The 15,079-nt window shown below is 36.5% G+C and overlaps 1 protein-coding gene across 1 annotated transcript; it reads left to right on the top strand.

Annotated features, from left to right (window-relative positions):
* The first annotated feature begins 3,790 nt into the window (after window positions 1-3,790).
* LOC123318659 (J domain-containing protein) lies at window positions 3,791-14,809 on the top strand. Its single transcript, XM_044905347.1, has 4 exons — window positions 3,791-4,340; window positions 11,536-11,637; window positions 12,946-13,062; window positions 13,439-14,809. The coding sequence occupies exons 1-4, from the start codon at window positions 4,254-4,256 to the stop codon at window positions 13,646-13,648; spliced, it is 516 nt and encodes a 171-aa protein (XP_044761282.1). The 5' UTR covers window positions 3,791-4,253; the 3' UTR covers window positions 13,649-14,809.
* The last annotated feature ends 270 nt before the right edge of the window (window positions 14,810-15,079 follow it).

Genomic DNA, 15,079 nt, shown 5'->3' with positions numbered 1-15,079 from the left:
ACTTCTGAGTGAATTCACAAAAAAATTCAGAGTGCCATATCAGGGATGCCTTGGGGCTAATGCGCCCCTGTTCACACACCATTTTTCCTTCGAGTTTCTTTATTAGCCCTTCGCAGACAGGTAAAGTGTGCGAGAACCCGAGATGTGGCAATTACACTAGAAGGGTGAGTCCTATTCAACGACTCTCGGTCTAATTATGAATTTTAATGAGATCACTTGGTATAATTTGTCATCCTTATTTTATTGCATGTTTTCCGACGGAAACCCAAGATACAGGCTGTGTTCGTTCCAAAATGCGTGAGGGTAATATTGGAACAAAGATTTCAGCCTTTACTACAAGAATACATTTACTGAACAAACAGTTTTTATTCATCTAAGAAAAATCAATCGTATTTTTATTGAAAGTTAATCATTTCACTATGTTACTAAGTTTCGACGTTTGTGATTGCGTAGAAAATGGATGGTTAGATCAATCTTTCATGAAACAAGTCGAATTTTCTTTCTCTTCCATTTTTACGTTTGTACAGACCCCCTATTGTAATTTTTAGTTGTGTCTTCCACTGACGGGTGATGTGTTAATAACTTTTTCCACCGGGTCTTCGTCTGACCTCTCTACGATAATTGGTAGGAAGTAAATTCAATATGCAAAGTCTCCGACTAGCCGGAAATTCGAATTAAGCCCGTCTTGTGCATTAACAAGTAGGACGGTAGTACTGCGCGCATCAGATGTACCTGCTACCATAGACGTTGTGGGAAATATGATCCGTCTAACTGGAATTGATTATTAATTTCTGGGGAACGGCCTATGTGGTCTATCTCTGGCCAGAAGAAAAAATTCGTAGAGACTAGGACCTGAGGTAGACGCTCAAAACCGACTTTGATTATAAATCGGTTCATTTCCGTATTGTTCTTCAGGTTGAATATATACAGGTTCTATTTCAGATTTTTTCATTTTACTATTCGACTTTTTCCGTTAAAATAATAGTTATGCTTCCTGAATATTGATTGGCACTTCGATATCAATTTTTTGGTAGGGAATTGATGAATTTTCTAGTCCATCAATCACTAAGTGTAGGGGAGACTAGGGAGCATTGATACATGGGGAGGCTTGATACAGGCTTATATCCGCGATCTGTAGCCCTTTTCAAAAGTATTATACTAGTGAACACTATTCTTTGGCAGAGGGCATTGCGTGACGTTAATATGTAAGGCTAACAGTAGTTTGTTTGTGAAATATTCAACGAAGAGTGTTTCGAGGTGAGAAATTGTAAGTTTTTACTCAAGTTACCTAAGGGTTTTATGATCATGCATTAATTCTTCGGCATAAACAAACATTTCACTGGGAAATATGCATAAAACTACTCAATTTACAGTTTTATTCGCTTTTCAAAATATATGGGTATAAGATGAAAACATAAATCACTTTAAAAATTGCTTTCAGGGAGGTTTGAGACATTTGTCGTGGGGAGGCCTGATACATGTATAATCTTCAAAAAATATTCCGTAGCTAGTTGGATAGGCCTACATGAAGGCGAATTTCCTGATTTTTCTACACCTATAGGACCAAAGCAAGCCAGTATCATTGCTGACCTACCTACTGAGCTGAATAATCCTCTCGATTACTCTCCCAGTACATCGTATCAATCCTCCCATATGTGGGGAGGCTTGAGACAGTTTGCATGTTTTTGTGTTCAACGTTCTGTACAGAATAAGATGTTTATGTTTTGCGACTTCTATATTTATTTTGTTGAACGATTAATTGAAGAATTATATAATATAAGAAAAGTCCTGCTTCTTCATATAATTCCGTTTCCAGAATAAAAATTCCAAAAAACGTATCAACCCTCCCCAGTCTCCCCTATATGTCATTGAAATGCACATAAAAAGTTGGTGAAAGATTCACCACTTCAACCCCATAATGAGAAAGGAATTGACAAAAACCTCAGGGACAGAAGTCCATCCATTCGAGGCACAAAAAGGTTGGATTAAACAACCATCCACAGCTCTTAGAGGGTGCAAGACAAACTCTTCAATCATACATGAAAATTTGCGTAATCTTTATATGTAAATGGAAATGAAGCCCTGTTTGAGGTGTCATGACTCGACGTTAAAACGTCTGAACCGATTTCATCCATTTTTTCTTTGAAACCTTCCTCCAACTATGTAGAAGGTTTGAACTAAAGAAAATTTTGGAAAAATTGCCTAGGAAACTGGGAAAACCAATTTAAATTTGGCTTCGCAAAGGTTTGTTGGGTAGTCTAACCTCCACGGTGATTGACACTTGCAGGCCGATGACAGTTGACAAATGAACTTTGTGAATAACACGATCTCAATATTGATTTAATAATGTTCTCAAAGTTTAGTATTTTTGTTATCAGTTAGTTGATTACTGTGAGTCTTAGTGATGCTTGACTGATCAGTCTATAAATTTTAAGTGTGTAGTATATGTATACATTGCGACTGTGCCTTGCACTTTTTTATTCATTTAAAATTTTGGTTAGACGTTAAGTGTAAGTTACTTTACTTCCTCAATTTTTAGTGCGACTGACAATAAATATGTCGTCCTTGAGTGTTTGCAGCATTAATCAGTAGGTTTTGAGGTCAAAAGAAACAATTTTTCCTATACCATTGTTTCGGTCCTGATAAAAAGATATAGCCATTTTAAGTTTTCATAATGAGCTGTGCCACTCATTGAAAAACAAAATTACCTTTAGAAAAACTAGCTGAATCTGTGACACTACACATCTGTGGATCTTCTAAACACTGTTGTATTCAGCCAAAGTATCCAATTTTTCAAATTTCACAGATACTTTTTAATTTTTGAACATCAAATTACCCAAAAACGTCGCATTATACGAGAAAATATGAAGAATACTTTTATTTTACAAAACGCTCAGATATTCAATGAATAGCGTCCAACTTCGTTTCAAGAGTTGGGTTCCTTGAATTTTTGATATTTTTATGGTACGTAATGGTCATAATGAGAAAACTGGAAGACGTGGGTGATATCTTGTTTTCGAAAAAGATTCATCAAATGAATGAAAAACAATATTCTGAAATTTATTTCATTCGATTGAACCGTTTGTGAGATAGAACTGAAAAACATTTTTCTATGGTTTTTCAACAGTCTGTATCTTTTAAACCGAGCTGATTGGGAAAAAATGACAAAGGAAAAAAGTGTTTCTTTTGACCTCAAGAATCAACTGTTAAAATATTCGTACGAGTCAAAGACTCACCCTGTATAAGTTCAAAATAAAACTGTTGTCACTTTCCATACAATAACTTAATGTTTTTATCTCATTTCAATTCGAATTAATAAAAATTAAGGACAACGTCTACCTGTTCGATCATTTTTTTTATGAAATAGTTGATACCAGAAGATATGAGCTCAACTTTTCACTCACTCTGTATGAGAACTGTTAAAACTACGAAATATCTTATCTTGGAGCAAGCCTCTGAAGTGAATTTCTTAAACAATGACGAATTAATAACAGCGTATCATATCTCTGCCTCTCACTGATACGAATAAATTGATAAATTACTTAATACATTCAAAACAAAGCCAATTTGGAAATCAGGCCATAGTTACGACTTATACTCAATTGAACGGCTGGTGAAAGAATAGTTCTACGCAGTTGGTTCAAAATATACTCCCAAATCAATAACAGAAAGTTACTACTTCACTAATTGATGCTCCCCGAAAATTTTAAAATGAAATTTCGGTTTTTCGAGGTTCAATGAAAGGTTTTATTGGAGATGCTATCTCAGTTTTTCCTTTGGAATTAATTTTCCGTCAAGAATTAGTGAGTTTTTTGAAATTATTCGAAACTGAAAAAAATTTGAGCTCCCGATTCGTAAATTGTAAACTGGACCGAACCTATAGCGGGAGATCATTGATTCTCCAGCCAGAACAACTGGAAATCCGGAAAAACCCCCAATTGCGCAGGTCGATTTCCCAACCAGGGGCACCCAAACGTTCGAAATGATCCAAATTACGAGATAAATGTAATAGAACGACTTCAAGAACAACTTTCACCTCTCGGCATCCATTCACATCGATAGACACCGATCGCTGATTTTTCTAAACGTTCTTATCGTTCCTACTGAGTAGAACGCGAAGTTGCGGTCCCTCTTGCTTGGGTTTTCTGGTTTTTCCAACTTCGGTCAGACGTCCCGATGTGGTAATTTAGTATTTATGGGAGTTTAGTGAGAATAGGTAACATCAGTGCGTGCAGAAGTGAAATTCGCGAATCATGTCAACCGTAGACGAGGTGTTGAATTACCAGAGGAAGGAGGAGGAGGATTTTTATGGTATTTTGGGCTGCGATGAGAATTCCTCGGTGAGTTTGGGTCCGAAAATTGGATCAACAAGTGTGTTTGGGTCAGTTGAGAGCAAACATTCAGCACCCATCCACGCGTTTTTTTTGGATTACGCTGTTTTAATTTGTGTTTGCAGACCCGAGGATCGTTACGGATAAGGGAAATCTGTTGATTCAATATTTGCGCTTTGGAATAGCCCAAAGTCGATTTATTCTTCACGTGGTTTGCGTATGTAAAGTTGTCTATTGAAAGTTTTAAGTTGTGGAAGAATTCATGGAAGAATGTCCATAAATAACACTGTGTTTATCAAGGTTATCTTAGAGTTATTGGTTCAAAAATTTCAATTAATGCAGTGGATAAAAATTGGTTTCGTATCGTGTAACAACTCAAGTTTTTGAAACCTCTGGAGCTTGGAGAGTTCCAGGGTTTACCAGTAAGGACGATGGAATAACGATAGTAATAACATAGGTCTTAATTTCACCAAAACATATAAACGTCGTCAAGTACCTAGACTATGGAATTTTGAAGGTGGATATTCTGTATCTCAACGTAGTTCTTAGCTACCATTTTAGGTTGCTGGGTTGTTATTGTATCAAAATTATCAGCAAATTAAAAAGATGGCTTTACTTAGGTACGAACAGCATTCACATTGATTACTAGGTACTTCAAAAGTCGGTAGAAAATGGAAGGCCCAAATAGCATTTTGGCTGATTCTGGTACCTCCAGGCTATACAAGGTGAGTCTTTGACTCGTACAAATATTTCAACAGTCGATTCTTGAGGTCAAAAGAAACACTTTTTTACTATACCTTTTTTCCGATACGGCCCTGATTAAAAAGTTATAGCCATTTTAAGATTTCATAATGAGCTGTGCCACACCAGGAAAAACTAGCTTAATCTGTGACACTACATATCTGTGGATCTTTTGAACATAGTTGTATTCAGCTAAAGTATACAATTTTTCAAATTTCACAGATACTTTTTGATTTTTGAATATAAAATTACTCAAAAACGGAGCATTCTACAAGAAAATATGAGGAATACTTTTATTTTACAAAACTTTCAATTATTCATTAAATAACGTCCAACATAGTTTCCAGAGTTGGGTTTTTTGAATTTTTGGTATTTTTATGGTACGTAATGGTCATTATGAGAAAACTGGAAGACGTGGGTGATATCTCGTGTTCGAAAAAGATTCATCAAATGAATGAAAAACAATATTCTGAAATTTATTTCATTCGATTGAACCGTTTGTGAGAAAGAACTAAAAACAACATTTTTTCAACAAGTGTTTCTTTTGATCTTAAGAATCTACTAAAATTTGTACTAGTCAAAGAGCCACCCTGTATAGATCACTATTCTGACGCTGCCAATTATAAGACCTAAAAGCCCAAGTTCTAATATGACAAATCCTACTGAACTGACAGCATATTTCGTAATTTCTGGAGAATTATTCTCGAATTTCTCAACGTCCTTTTTCTTCCCAGGTACCTACCATTCTACATGATTCTTCACGCAATTTAGTATCGCAGGTTCCTATCTCACCACTCCCATTTTTTCCGCTTGTCAAAGCATTCATTTCCCTGAAATCTTCCCATGAAAAGTGGAATCTAAACTGTTTAGGTTCGACTCCCACAATTAATTAGTTGGGGTTTCAAAGCGGATATGTATGTGGTTGAAGGTGAAAGGTTTCATTGGAAGGTAGTGTATGCACAATTGTACAATGGGTCGACCTGTACAAGGGTTTTGGTCTGATATTGTTAGCAGGGTAGATGGTACAAATGATGAGAAACGAGATATTTCCGAGACTATTATTTTGTAACTCAGATTTAACGAGACACGAGCTCAATTGGTTATTCTACTCCTAGAATTAGACTCCAGTTGAAGCATTTAGGCCTGGTACTTTCACCTTCGAATAAATTTTATTCACTGTCAATAAGTATCCGTCAAATAATTTCCTATCTGAAGGATACCTTATTTCGGTGCTTTCAGATCTCTATGTCTATGTTTCAGATGAAATTATTTGACGAATTACAATTCTATGAAAACACGGTATACTACTTTTTACTGATTAATATAAAATAAGACACCGCATTGTAGAAATTGTCATAATTCCAACTAGAAAGCAAATATTTCGTGAAAATCACACAAAGAATAACCATATATCAAGAATCTAAAAAATTCAACCAATAATGACGACGACATTCGATCTATGACAAGTAAACTCTTTTAATTAAGTCTCAATCACAGATTTATTCGATGAATAACACTATCTGAAACTGAAAAGACTGCATTTTTACTTATCCTAAGAATAAGCCTTATCTATCGAATGAATTTAGTTATTCGCACGTGAAAGTACCGGGCCTAAAAGTATATAGTATAATTCTGCTAATAACTACTGGAATTTCATCGAGCCTTGTGCAATCGTTTTTAACTGACCCCATCTTTCTGAATATCATCATTTTATTCATTTTACGCCCTGTCTACCCAAAGATTTTCATCAGAATTTCAAAAGGCTACACGGATATGTATCTGGAATAAAAAATATTTCTTCTGTCGAAAACTCTAGTAAGCTTGGCGATACCCAACCACAATAAAATTTCCATTTACCGTGATAAATCCTGAATTTTCCAATTTCTAAAATGTTTAATAACGACATGAATAATTCATGACGATTTTATTCCTCGAAATCACAGAGGACTTATTGCATCAGCTATGTAAATTTGGTGAACCTGAAAATCTTGAGATGGCAGATATTGGATTAAGCTAGCTTGATGAGCTCTTATAAGCTCATCAACGTTCATTTCCTGGGCACACCAAATTTGACCTGGATCAATGAATATTTCGCATTAAACCGAGTTCCTAGTTGAGGGTTTACCCGTGTAACATCGCATTTCAATTTGCTACGTGATATTATGTACAAAAATACAGGGTGTCCGACCCAAAATCGTAACACTTTGGAACCAGTCGCAAAATGATCCTTTCAAGAACTGATTTAAGATCTATTGGGCCCTATCAGAGATAGACTTTTAGAATTGATTCAGCATATTCGAAAATCTGTATCTCCATATCTGACACTCGAATATCTGACACTCCTTACGAGAAAATAGATTTACCCTGGTTTACCAGATCTTAAATCAGTACAAGAACTGGCGTCAAGTCCATAAGTTGATGTTGATTCTGAATAATGTGATTTTTTCGAATTAGTTTTGCCTCTCTTATCGAATCTACTGCTAATTCAATCTTTTTTCGAGAGTCCGGATTTTTCAGCAGAATTACAATTAAATGTTGCTCCAGTGAACTGGAGTATGATGCTTTGTCTCTAAATTTATGGAACGTGGCTTTGTATTCGACCGTTTGACCTTTTCAGAGAGACCCGTTTCATAATTCATTCCCGAATCTCAGTTCGCCAGGCACCAAAGTCAAAACTTCATAATTGGGGAGTAATCCCTCAGCTTTCGTTGAAAGCCGGTTTGGAGAGATGAAGAATAATGTATTCTTTGGTATCATCCGGAATAAGCTCATTCGTTTTATTCTAAACGAGACAAATAATTCCTTGACAGGCTTATGAGCTGCAAGTGAAATATCATCTGAGATTTCTAGAGTAAATCGCGAAACTATTGAGAATGAGAAGAAAGCCACTTGGAAGAGATTGAAAATAAGTCTTTTTCACTTAGGGCTTATTTACAAGATTAAAATTTTGGGCCTCATTTGTAGAATTTCATTTTTCATGATCAAAATAATTATTATTATACACTGCGCAAAAAAATTAACGCACATTATGGAAATCTCAAATTTATTCTACAACTGAAGGTGTTCTCAATGATAATTATTTTTATCAGAATTATGCATGCATATGTTATCCACTTTCAACGGTTTTCTTCAATACAGATGTTTTTTCCCAGGCAGGAATAAAAAAAGATGATATTATCAGATTTTGAATGTATTGGCTCCATTCTAAAATCAGTTGTTCTCGATCAATTCTAGTGATCAATAGTTTTTCTTTCGTTTGATTTTCTACACTCGATCGCTGTGCAACGCGAAACACGCAATTTGACCCAAGAGGAATGTGCCCCAGCGGTAGTTTTGCGAGAAGAAGGGTGGACATACACAAGAATTGCAGAAAGGTTAGGAGTTTCCCATACAAGTGTGTCCAGAATGTTGCAGCGATTCAGGAAGACAGGTATGAATGTCCGAAGACCAGGACAGGGTAGACCACGGGTAACAGCTGCCATTCAAGAACGTTACTTGAGAGTTTCTTCGTTGAGACAACGGTTTGCAACCGCTCGCCTCCTTCAAATTCAGCTTGAGCAAACTCATGAGGTTCAAATTAGCACTCAGACAATAAGAAATCGCCTCAGAGAATATGATTTAAGGTCTCGTGTCGCCGCAAGAGGCCCAGCTCTTACCCCAACCCATCGAAGGGCGGGTTTGGATTTTGCGAGAGAGCATATCCATTGGGAAGAGGCCGATTGGGAAAGAGTTCTCTTCACAGATGAGTCTAGATTCTGCCTCTACCATTGTGATCGAAGTTCCCTTGTATACAGACGTCCACATGAAAGATATGTTCAGTGCAATTTCCTGAATACTACTGGTTTTGGGGGAGGATCGATTATGGTATGGGGTGGAATATCTTTGACTGCTCGCACAGACCTAGTGGTAGTTGATAATGGAGCTATGAATGCTGATAAGTATATAAGGAACATTCTTGAAGAGCATGTAGTGCCATTTGCCCCATACATTGGTGAAAATTTCATTTTTATGGACGATAATGCCAGACCCCATCGTGCGCGCATCGTTCAGGAGTACCTTGAAGAGGTCTCTCGAATGGAATGGCCAGCAAGAAATCCAGATCTCAATCCGATTGAGCAGGTTTGGGACAACCTCAATAGAAGGCTGAGAAGTTCAGAAAATCATCCAGCTACTCTTAATGACTTAGGAGAAATCTGGGAAGGATTAGATCAGAACATTTTAAGATCACTCATTTTGAGGATGAACCGTCGTTGCCGAGCTGTAATTAACGCAAGGGGTGGAAATACCAACTATTAAATCACTTATAAGCATTTCAGTATTTTGAAAATTGTTCATTTCTCTTCTTTCACATAAGATTCGGTGAAATCCTGAACTTTTCTTCCATTCAATGTGTCTTGTTTCGTTCAAAACCTTCCCGAGAGAACATAAAAAATAAGGTATAAAGTCAATGTAGAGTTAACTCTCATTAAAATTGAGATTTGCAGAATGTGCGTTAATTTTTTGCGCAGTGTATTACCTACTATTGCTTTGGGTGAACTGAAAACTAGAATCGTTGAAAATATTGATCGAATTAACCCAGTGTTTGCAGCAAAAATGAGGACATTTTCAGATGAAATTGCTTATTGGCTGTTTGATCACAAATAGCGACTCAACAATATCAAGGAAAGCTGCTCCTTCAATCACTTCAAACAAGGATTCCCGATGATTTACAGATAGAAATGCGGTCTCTCCACATATATACGAAATAGCTCTTATTCGAATTCTTCAGTATTTCCCGCTTCTTTTATCTCGTGAATACAACCCAGTTCCCAAATGATAGATTTGTTCCGTTTTCTATTTATCCACGAGGATTCATCCAGTCTTTTGTTGTCGTTCGGTTCGATGAAAGTAACTGACGTTTCAAGAAGATAACCGAATTGACAGCAATAACGAGATAAATCAATAAACTTCTTTCGAGGATCTGGAAAGGTTATTTAATAATATTTTCAATCCTACAGATGCATGAAAAGGATATACAGCATCAGGGCCGTTCCTAGGGTATGGGCTACCCGCGTCAGCTTAAGATTTTGCCGCCCCTTTAATCGAAGAAAAGACACAGAAATGTAAAAACTGCAAAGTGATTTAATTCCAAAAATACTGATCCGAGAAAAAATCTAATTGCATATTCCTGATCTACGACCTCTAATTAGTCAGTAAAATAACCCGGGTCGATATAGCTTAATGAATAATTATTGTTCGGAATAATTTCGTTGGTGGGGCGCGGGTAAACACAAGTAGCAGAAAAAATTATTTTAAATCCGATTTTTTTTTTATTTTTTGAACTACATCGACCTGGGTAATTTGATCGACTAATTCGTGGTCGTAGATTACGACAATGTAATTAGATTTTTTCCTATGATTAGTATTTTAGAAAATAAATCACTTTGAGTGAAAAATTTTGAGAAAATTAGTCAACTTTGAGGAGCTGTAGCAGCCGGAAAAGAGGCACTGGACATATTTCGATTTTTTTTGAGATAGATTGATCTTTTGCAGATGAAAAAATCAAAATTTCACTGACCTACCGCGAACAGTTCAGATTTTATGATTTTTTCCGCGAAAGTCCGAAATTTCGCATTTTACATCGACCATAACTTGAAAACTAATCGTTTCAGCAAAATTCTGTTTGCATATTCGTAATCTACGCCCTCGATTTAGTGAATACTTCAATTCTGGTGGAAATTAGGGAGATCGAAAATTTTTCAAATTTTCCTTTTATGGAAAAATTCCGATTTTTTCGAAAAAAATTTTTGGTCTCCGATCGAAACCAAATTCATACTGTCAACTAATTCGAGGGCGAAGATGACGAATATGCAAACAGATATTTTTAAAAAAATTTATTTTTCAAGGTATGGTCGATGAAAAATTGAAAATTTTGGACCTTCGCGGAAAAAATCATGAAATCTAAACTGTCAGCAGTAGGTGAATGAAAGTTGGATGTTTTCATTCGCAAAGGATCAATCTATCACCAAAAAAATCAGCATATGTCCAGTGCTTGTTTACCGGCTGCTACAGCTCCTCAAAGTTGACCAATTTTTTCGAAATTTTCCACTTAAAGTGATTTATTTCCTGAAACACTGATCCTTCAAGAAATCTAATTGCATATTCGTAATCTACGATCTGGAATTCGTCAATCGAATGACCACGGTCGATATATTTTGTACTATTCAACGAAACCTATACAGCGTGTCCTTATTTGAGATATGAAATCGTCAATAATTTTTTCAAATGGCAATCCTAATTTTTATTGAGTCGTTATTATTTCATCATGGACTAAAGCTTGAAGAATATCAAAGATCAAGGTTGCAACTTAACAAATCGAATTCAGAGTCCATTTTCGATATTTCAAAAATATTATGTGGTATTGTTTCACTGTTTTCTCTGTGATTTTTTTCGTTCTTCCTGACCATTATTTTTTCAATTCTAGGTCGAACAAATCAACACCGAGTACAAGGTGCGAGCTCTCCAGTATCACCCAGACAAGAACGAAGGAAATAAAGAGGCTGAAATCAAATTTCAACAGTTGAAGGTAGGTAAATATTATTTTTTCAATCTTAAGATGGGCGAAACTAATATCCAAGATACTCAGCCCAAATGTAATCTCTGATTTCTGACCTAGAGATTGTTTTGAAGACAATAAATCATCTTCGGTGACTGAGGGATGTGTTGTAGATTGAACTTGAAGTAGAGGGACTTTAGATGGGGTAGGACATCAGTTAAAAAAATAAATAAATAAATATTTTCAAAAACGACTGAACTCGTCAGTTAACACAAATCACACGAATGCAGTCAAGCAGAAAGCAACCAAGAAAGTCCATACATAAAAATCTTCAAAATATAAAAGAATAGACAATAGCTTCATTCGTCATAACAATCAAATTTTCAAGCACTCACAAATTACTAGATCAAACATCAAAATATATCTCTGGTTTTGAAAGCCTATAGGCTCTGCAGCTCTAATCTTTGCTTTGCACGTTTGCTAAAACAGTTTGAAGGCTGTGGTAGGCTTATCTTTCATCAATACACCAACACCTTGTATATTCACAAATACAGTTAAACTGTAGGTGGTTTTAAAATTACCAGTATATAAAACTTTGTTCATGGTATTCCCAGGATCCTTCCTTCAACCGTTAAAAGTCTGGAAGTCTCCAGTCCTTATGCAATAGGAACTTCCGTGAAGCAAATTGAAAGTGAAATCCTATAACCTGACCTGATTTATCCAGCGCTGGATCCTGGAATCCCATATTCTCCTCTATTGCATTTCGGGTAGAGAATATTTCAGCATCGGAGACGTGGAACCATATATAGGAGATTTCTCGGATAATTTAATGAGGGAAACTCTCTTGCATCCTCATATCCCCTTTGAACTTCGAAACTCGGTTCTGCATGGAGTTATATTAGGGAAATCGAATGTTTTTCACGTTTTTCCTCAGATTCGAATGCGAAGCCAGGATATCTTCTTTCAGACAGAGAAAACAAAAACTGAGTGACGCTATCTGTTAGAGAATAAGAAAATTATTGTAAATTTGAAACGATTACATATTCAGGGAGTGAATTAGTAGTTGCAACTGACTTTGGGGGTTGATGGAAATTCGATTTTTCTTACGAGCTTTACTCGATTCAACTCGTAAAAATATTTGAACAAAAGATTATATTTGACTCACCCTCTAACTTCTCACTATCTGATGTGAATAACGCGAGAACACTGTTAATCATTCTAATTAACAAAAATTTTTTCCCAATCACGCCAGCAATACGGGTTGCAACTTTGCGAGATTGAAAATTTGAGCTCGTATCAGCTCAAGCTTCACCCTCAATCAAATTATTTTAATTACAGACTGCGAAAGAGGTTCTTTGCGATCCAGAGAAGCGTAGTAATTATGACAAATGGAGGAACAGCGGCATAGCTATCAGTTACCAGCAATGGCTTGGTATGAAAGAACACGTACACCAGGTGAGTAGGATTTAGGAGATCGTTAAATTAATTGAAAATGTTGCCCTCATTCAACGGCAGGTATGATTGAGGGGGGTTTTGTAGAGCTTTCATAGATTTAGCTCGGTTTCATTTCATTTCGAAGGATATTCCTCCAACTGTACATGGTGTCCACAATTGCTCACCGAAAGCTTCTTGAGAACTACAAGACTTTCGGAAAACAAATTTAAGGATTGAAGTTGGCGTTTTTTAAATGTACTGGAAAGATATTTATAGTTTTGACTTCATTCTTGAATGGGACACCTTGTATTCTGTATGTTCCAAAGATTCTAACCTAACCTATGTTGCTGCTATCTCGTATAAGCTGCAGTAAAGATGTTTTCACCCTTTATTTCAGTCCATGCACTGGAGCACCCCCAAAACCAAGGACCGAATGCTAGAGACCGGAGGTTCCTCAGGACCCTCATCGTTAGGATCAGCCCCTAGTGCCCACAGGAGGGCCTCCGAGGGCGGGGCCAACCTGCACTGGACTGGCCGCACAGGGGCCACGTGGAACACCCAACCACCGAGTGATATCGTCAGTAAATTTAGAAATTACGAAATCTAAGAAGTCCGTTATCGATGTTCACTGTGGTGTCCTCTGAATGTGATTGTTCCCTACCCACAAGTTCTGAATGTTATCAATAGCTGCACCAAACCCGAATAAAGGTGGGGCTGTCTAAGGAATTCTCGGTTTTCGATGAGTACGTACATCTACGCCACTGTGCTCCACGCCAAATACTCTTTTTTTGAACATCACCCAGTTCTTTTTATGTTCAGGGTTGATTTGAGCACTACACCTCCTCGAATAATTATGTATTGTTAAATCCAGACACTCTGTATGTTTATTTTATCATTGATTTACTTCTGCACTTCACATTTTACACAGACACTGTTTAATCTCAACATCTCCGTATTATTTACGCACAATGATATGTAGCAACAGATATGTACTCAACATCTTATTAACCAGATCATATACCCATATACATATATTTAAATCGAAGCCTTAGCACAAGTAGGATATCTATGTACCAATTACCGAGATGTGAACGTAGTTAAACATCTTCGAAAGAGTTTCTTTACAGAAGCTCATTCAAGATATCAATCTCTTCCTCGATTCATAAGACATAAAAACCTTCTAACCTTCCTGGAACTCTTTTTGGTCGAAAGGTGCTGGTTTACGTGGGAACAACTCTCAAGAATGCCTGTATACTCTTAGATGAATTGTGATATTTTGCTTTTTCGATTATTTTCAACACGGTAACCTTTGGGTGGAAAGAATTTAGATGGTGAATGCTCAAAACCCGCTTGTGATTGATTGAAGCACTAGACCTACTTACTAGAGATCTAGCAGGGTAATAAATTCACAAAGTAATCTGTATTTTCTTAAATGTTTACAATTGTATTGAATACACCTTACCAATATAACGTGGGATTATCTTTGATCCCAAATGTTTTCAGATATTATTATTGTTGAATTGGTAATATCTCAATTATGTTGAGAATTTAAATGTTATTCTATTCTTGTTCATATATATTTTATTCCTTAATCGTTAGAATATTTTATTAATATTATTCCAAAGTGAATTCTCGTGCTTCATTCAGAGCATGTTTGTGTTGTTATTCTACTTTATGGTTTAATTTTTGTTACATACCTTTAAACCTTGTGTATAGTTGATGTTTTGATGTATATTACTGTAATAAAGAAATGCCATTCAAAAGTGAAGAGCACTGAGTAATTCTTTCCCTGTACAAACACTAATCCGGAATTATTTGCACGAGTTTTCCATTGAAATAGGACCCATTTACGAAATTTATTTCAGTCCCCAGCCCACTGGAGTCCGAAACCGAAACCTAGAATGTCCGAAGCTGGCAAATCGAGCGGTCAGACAAGTCTGAGCGTGGGTGGGAGTCCTGCGGCCTACAGGAGAGCCTCAGAGGTGGCTGCCAACCTTTATCTGAGAGGCCAAAACGGCGAGGATAAAGCCAAAAAAAC

This window comes from Coccinella septempunctata, chromosome 8 (genome assembly GCF_907165205.1).
Source record: "Coccinella septempunctata chromosome 8, icCocSept1.1, whole genome shotgun sequence".
NCBI lineage: Eukaryota > Metazoa > Arthropoda > Insecta > Coleoptera > Coccinellidae > Coccinella > Coccinella septempunctata.
This window is presented reverse-complemented; position numbering and strand designations above follow the sequence as displayed.

Bases quoted from the DNA above. Each gene is read 5' to 3' on its own strand.
- LOC123318659 (XM_044905347.1), top strand. From the start codon at position 4,254: ATGTCAACCGTAGACGAGGTGTTGAATTACCAGAGGAAGGAGGAGGAG. The intron at 11,638-12,945 runs GTAGGTAAATAT...TTTTAATTACAG, and splicing joins TCAAATTTCAACAGTTGAAG to ACTGCGAAAGAGGTTCTTTG. The intron at 13,063-13,438 runs GTGAGTAGGATT...CCTTTATTTCAG, and splicing joins TGAAAGAACACGTACACCAG to TCCATGCACTGGAGCACCCC.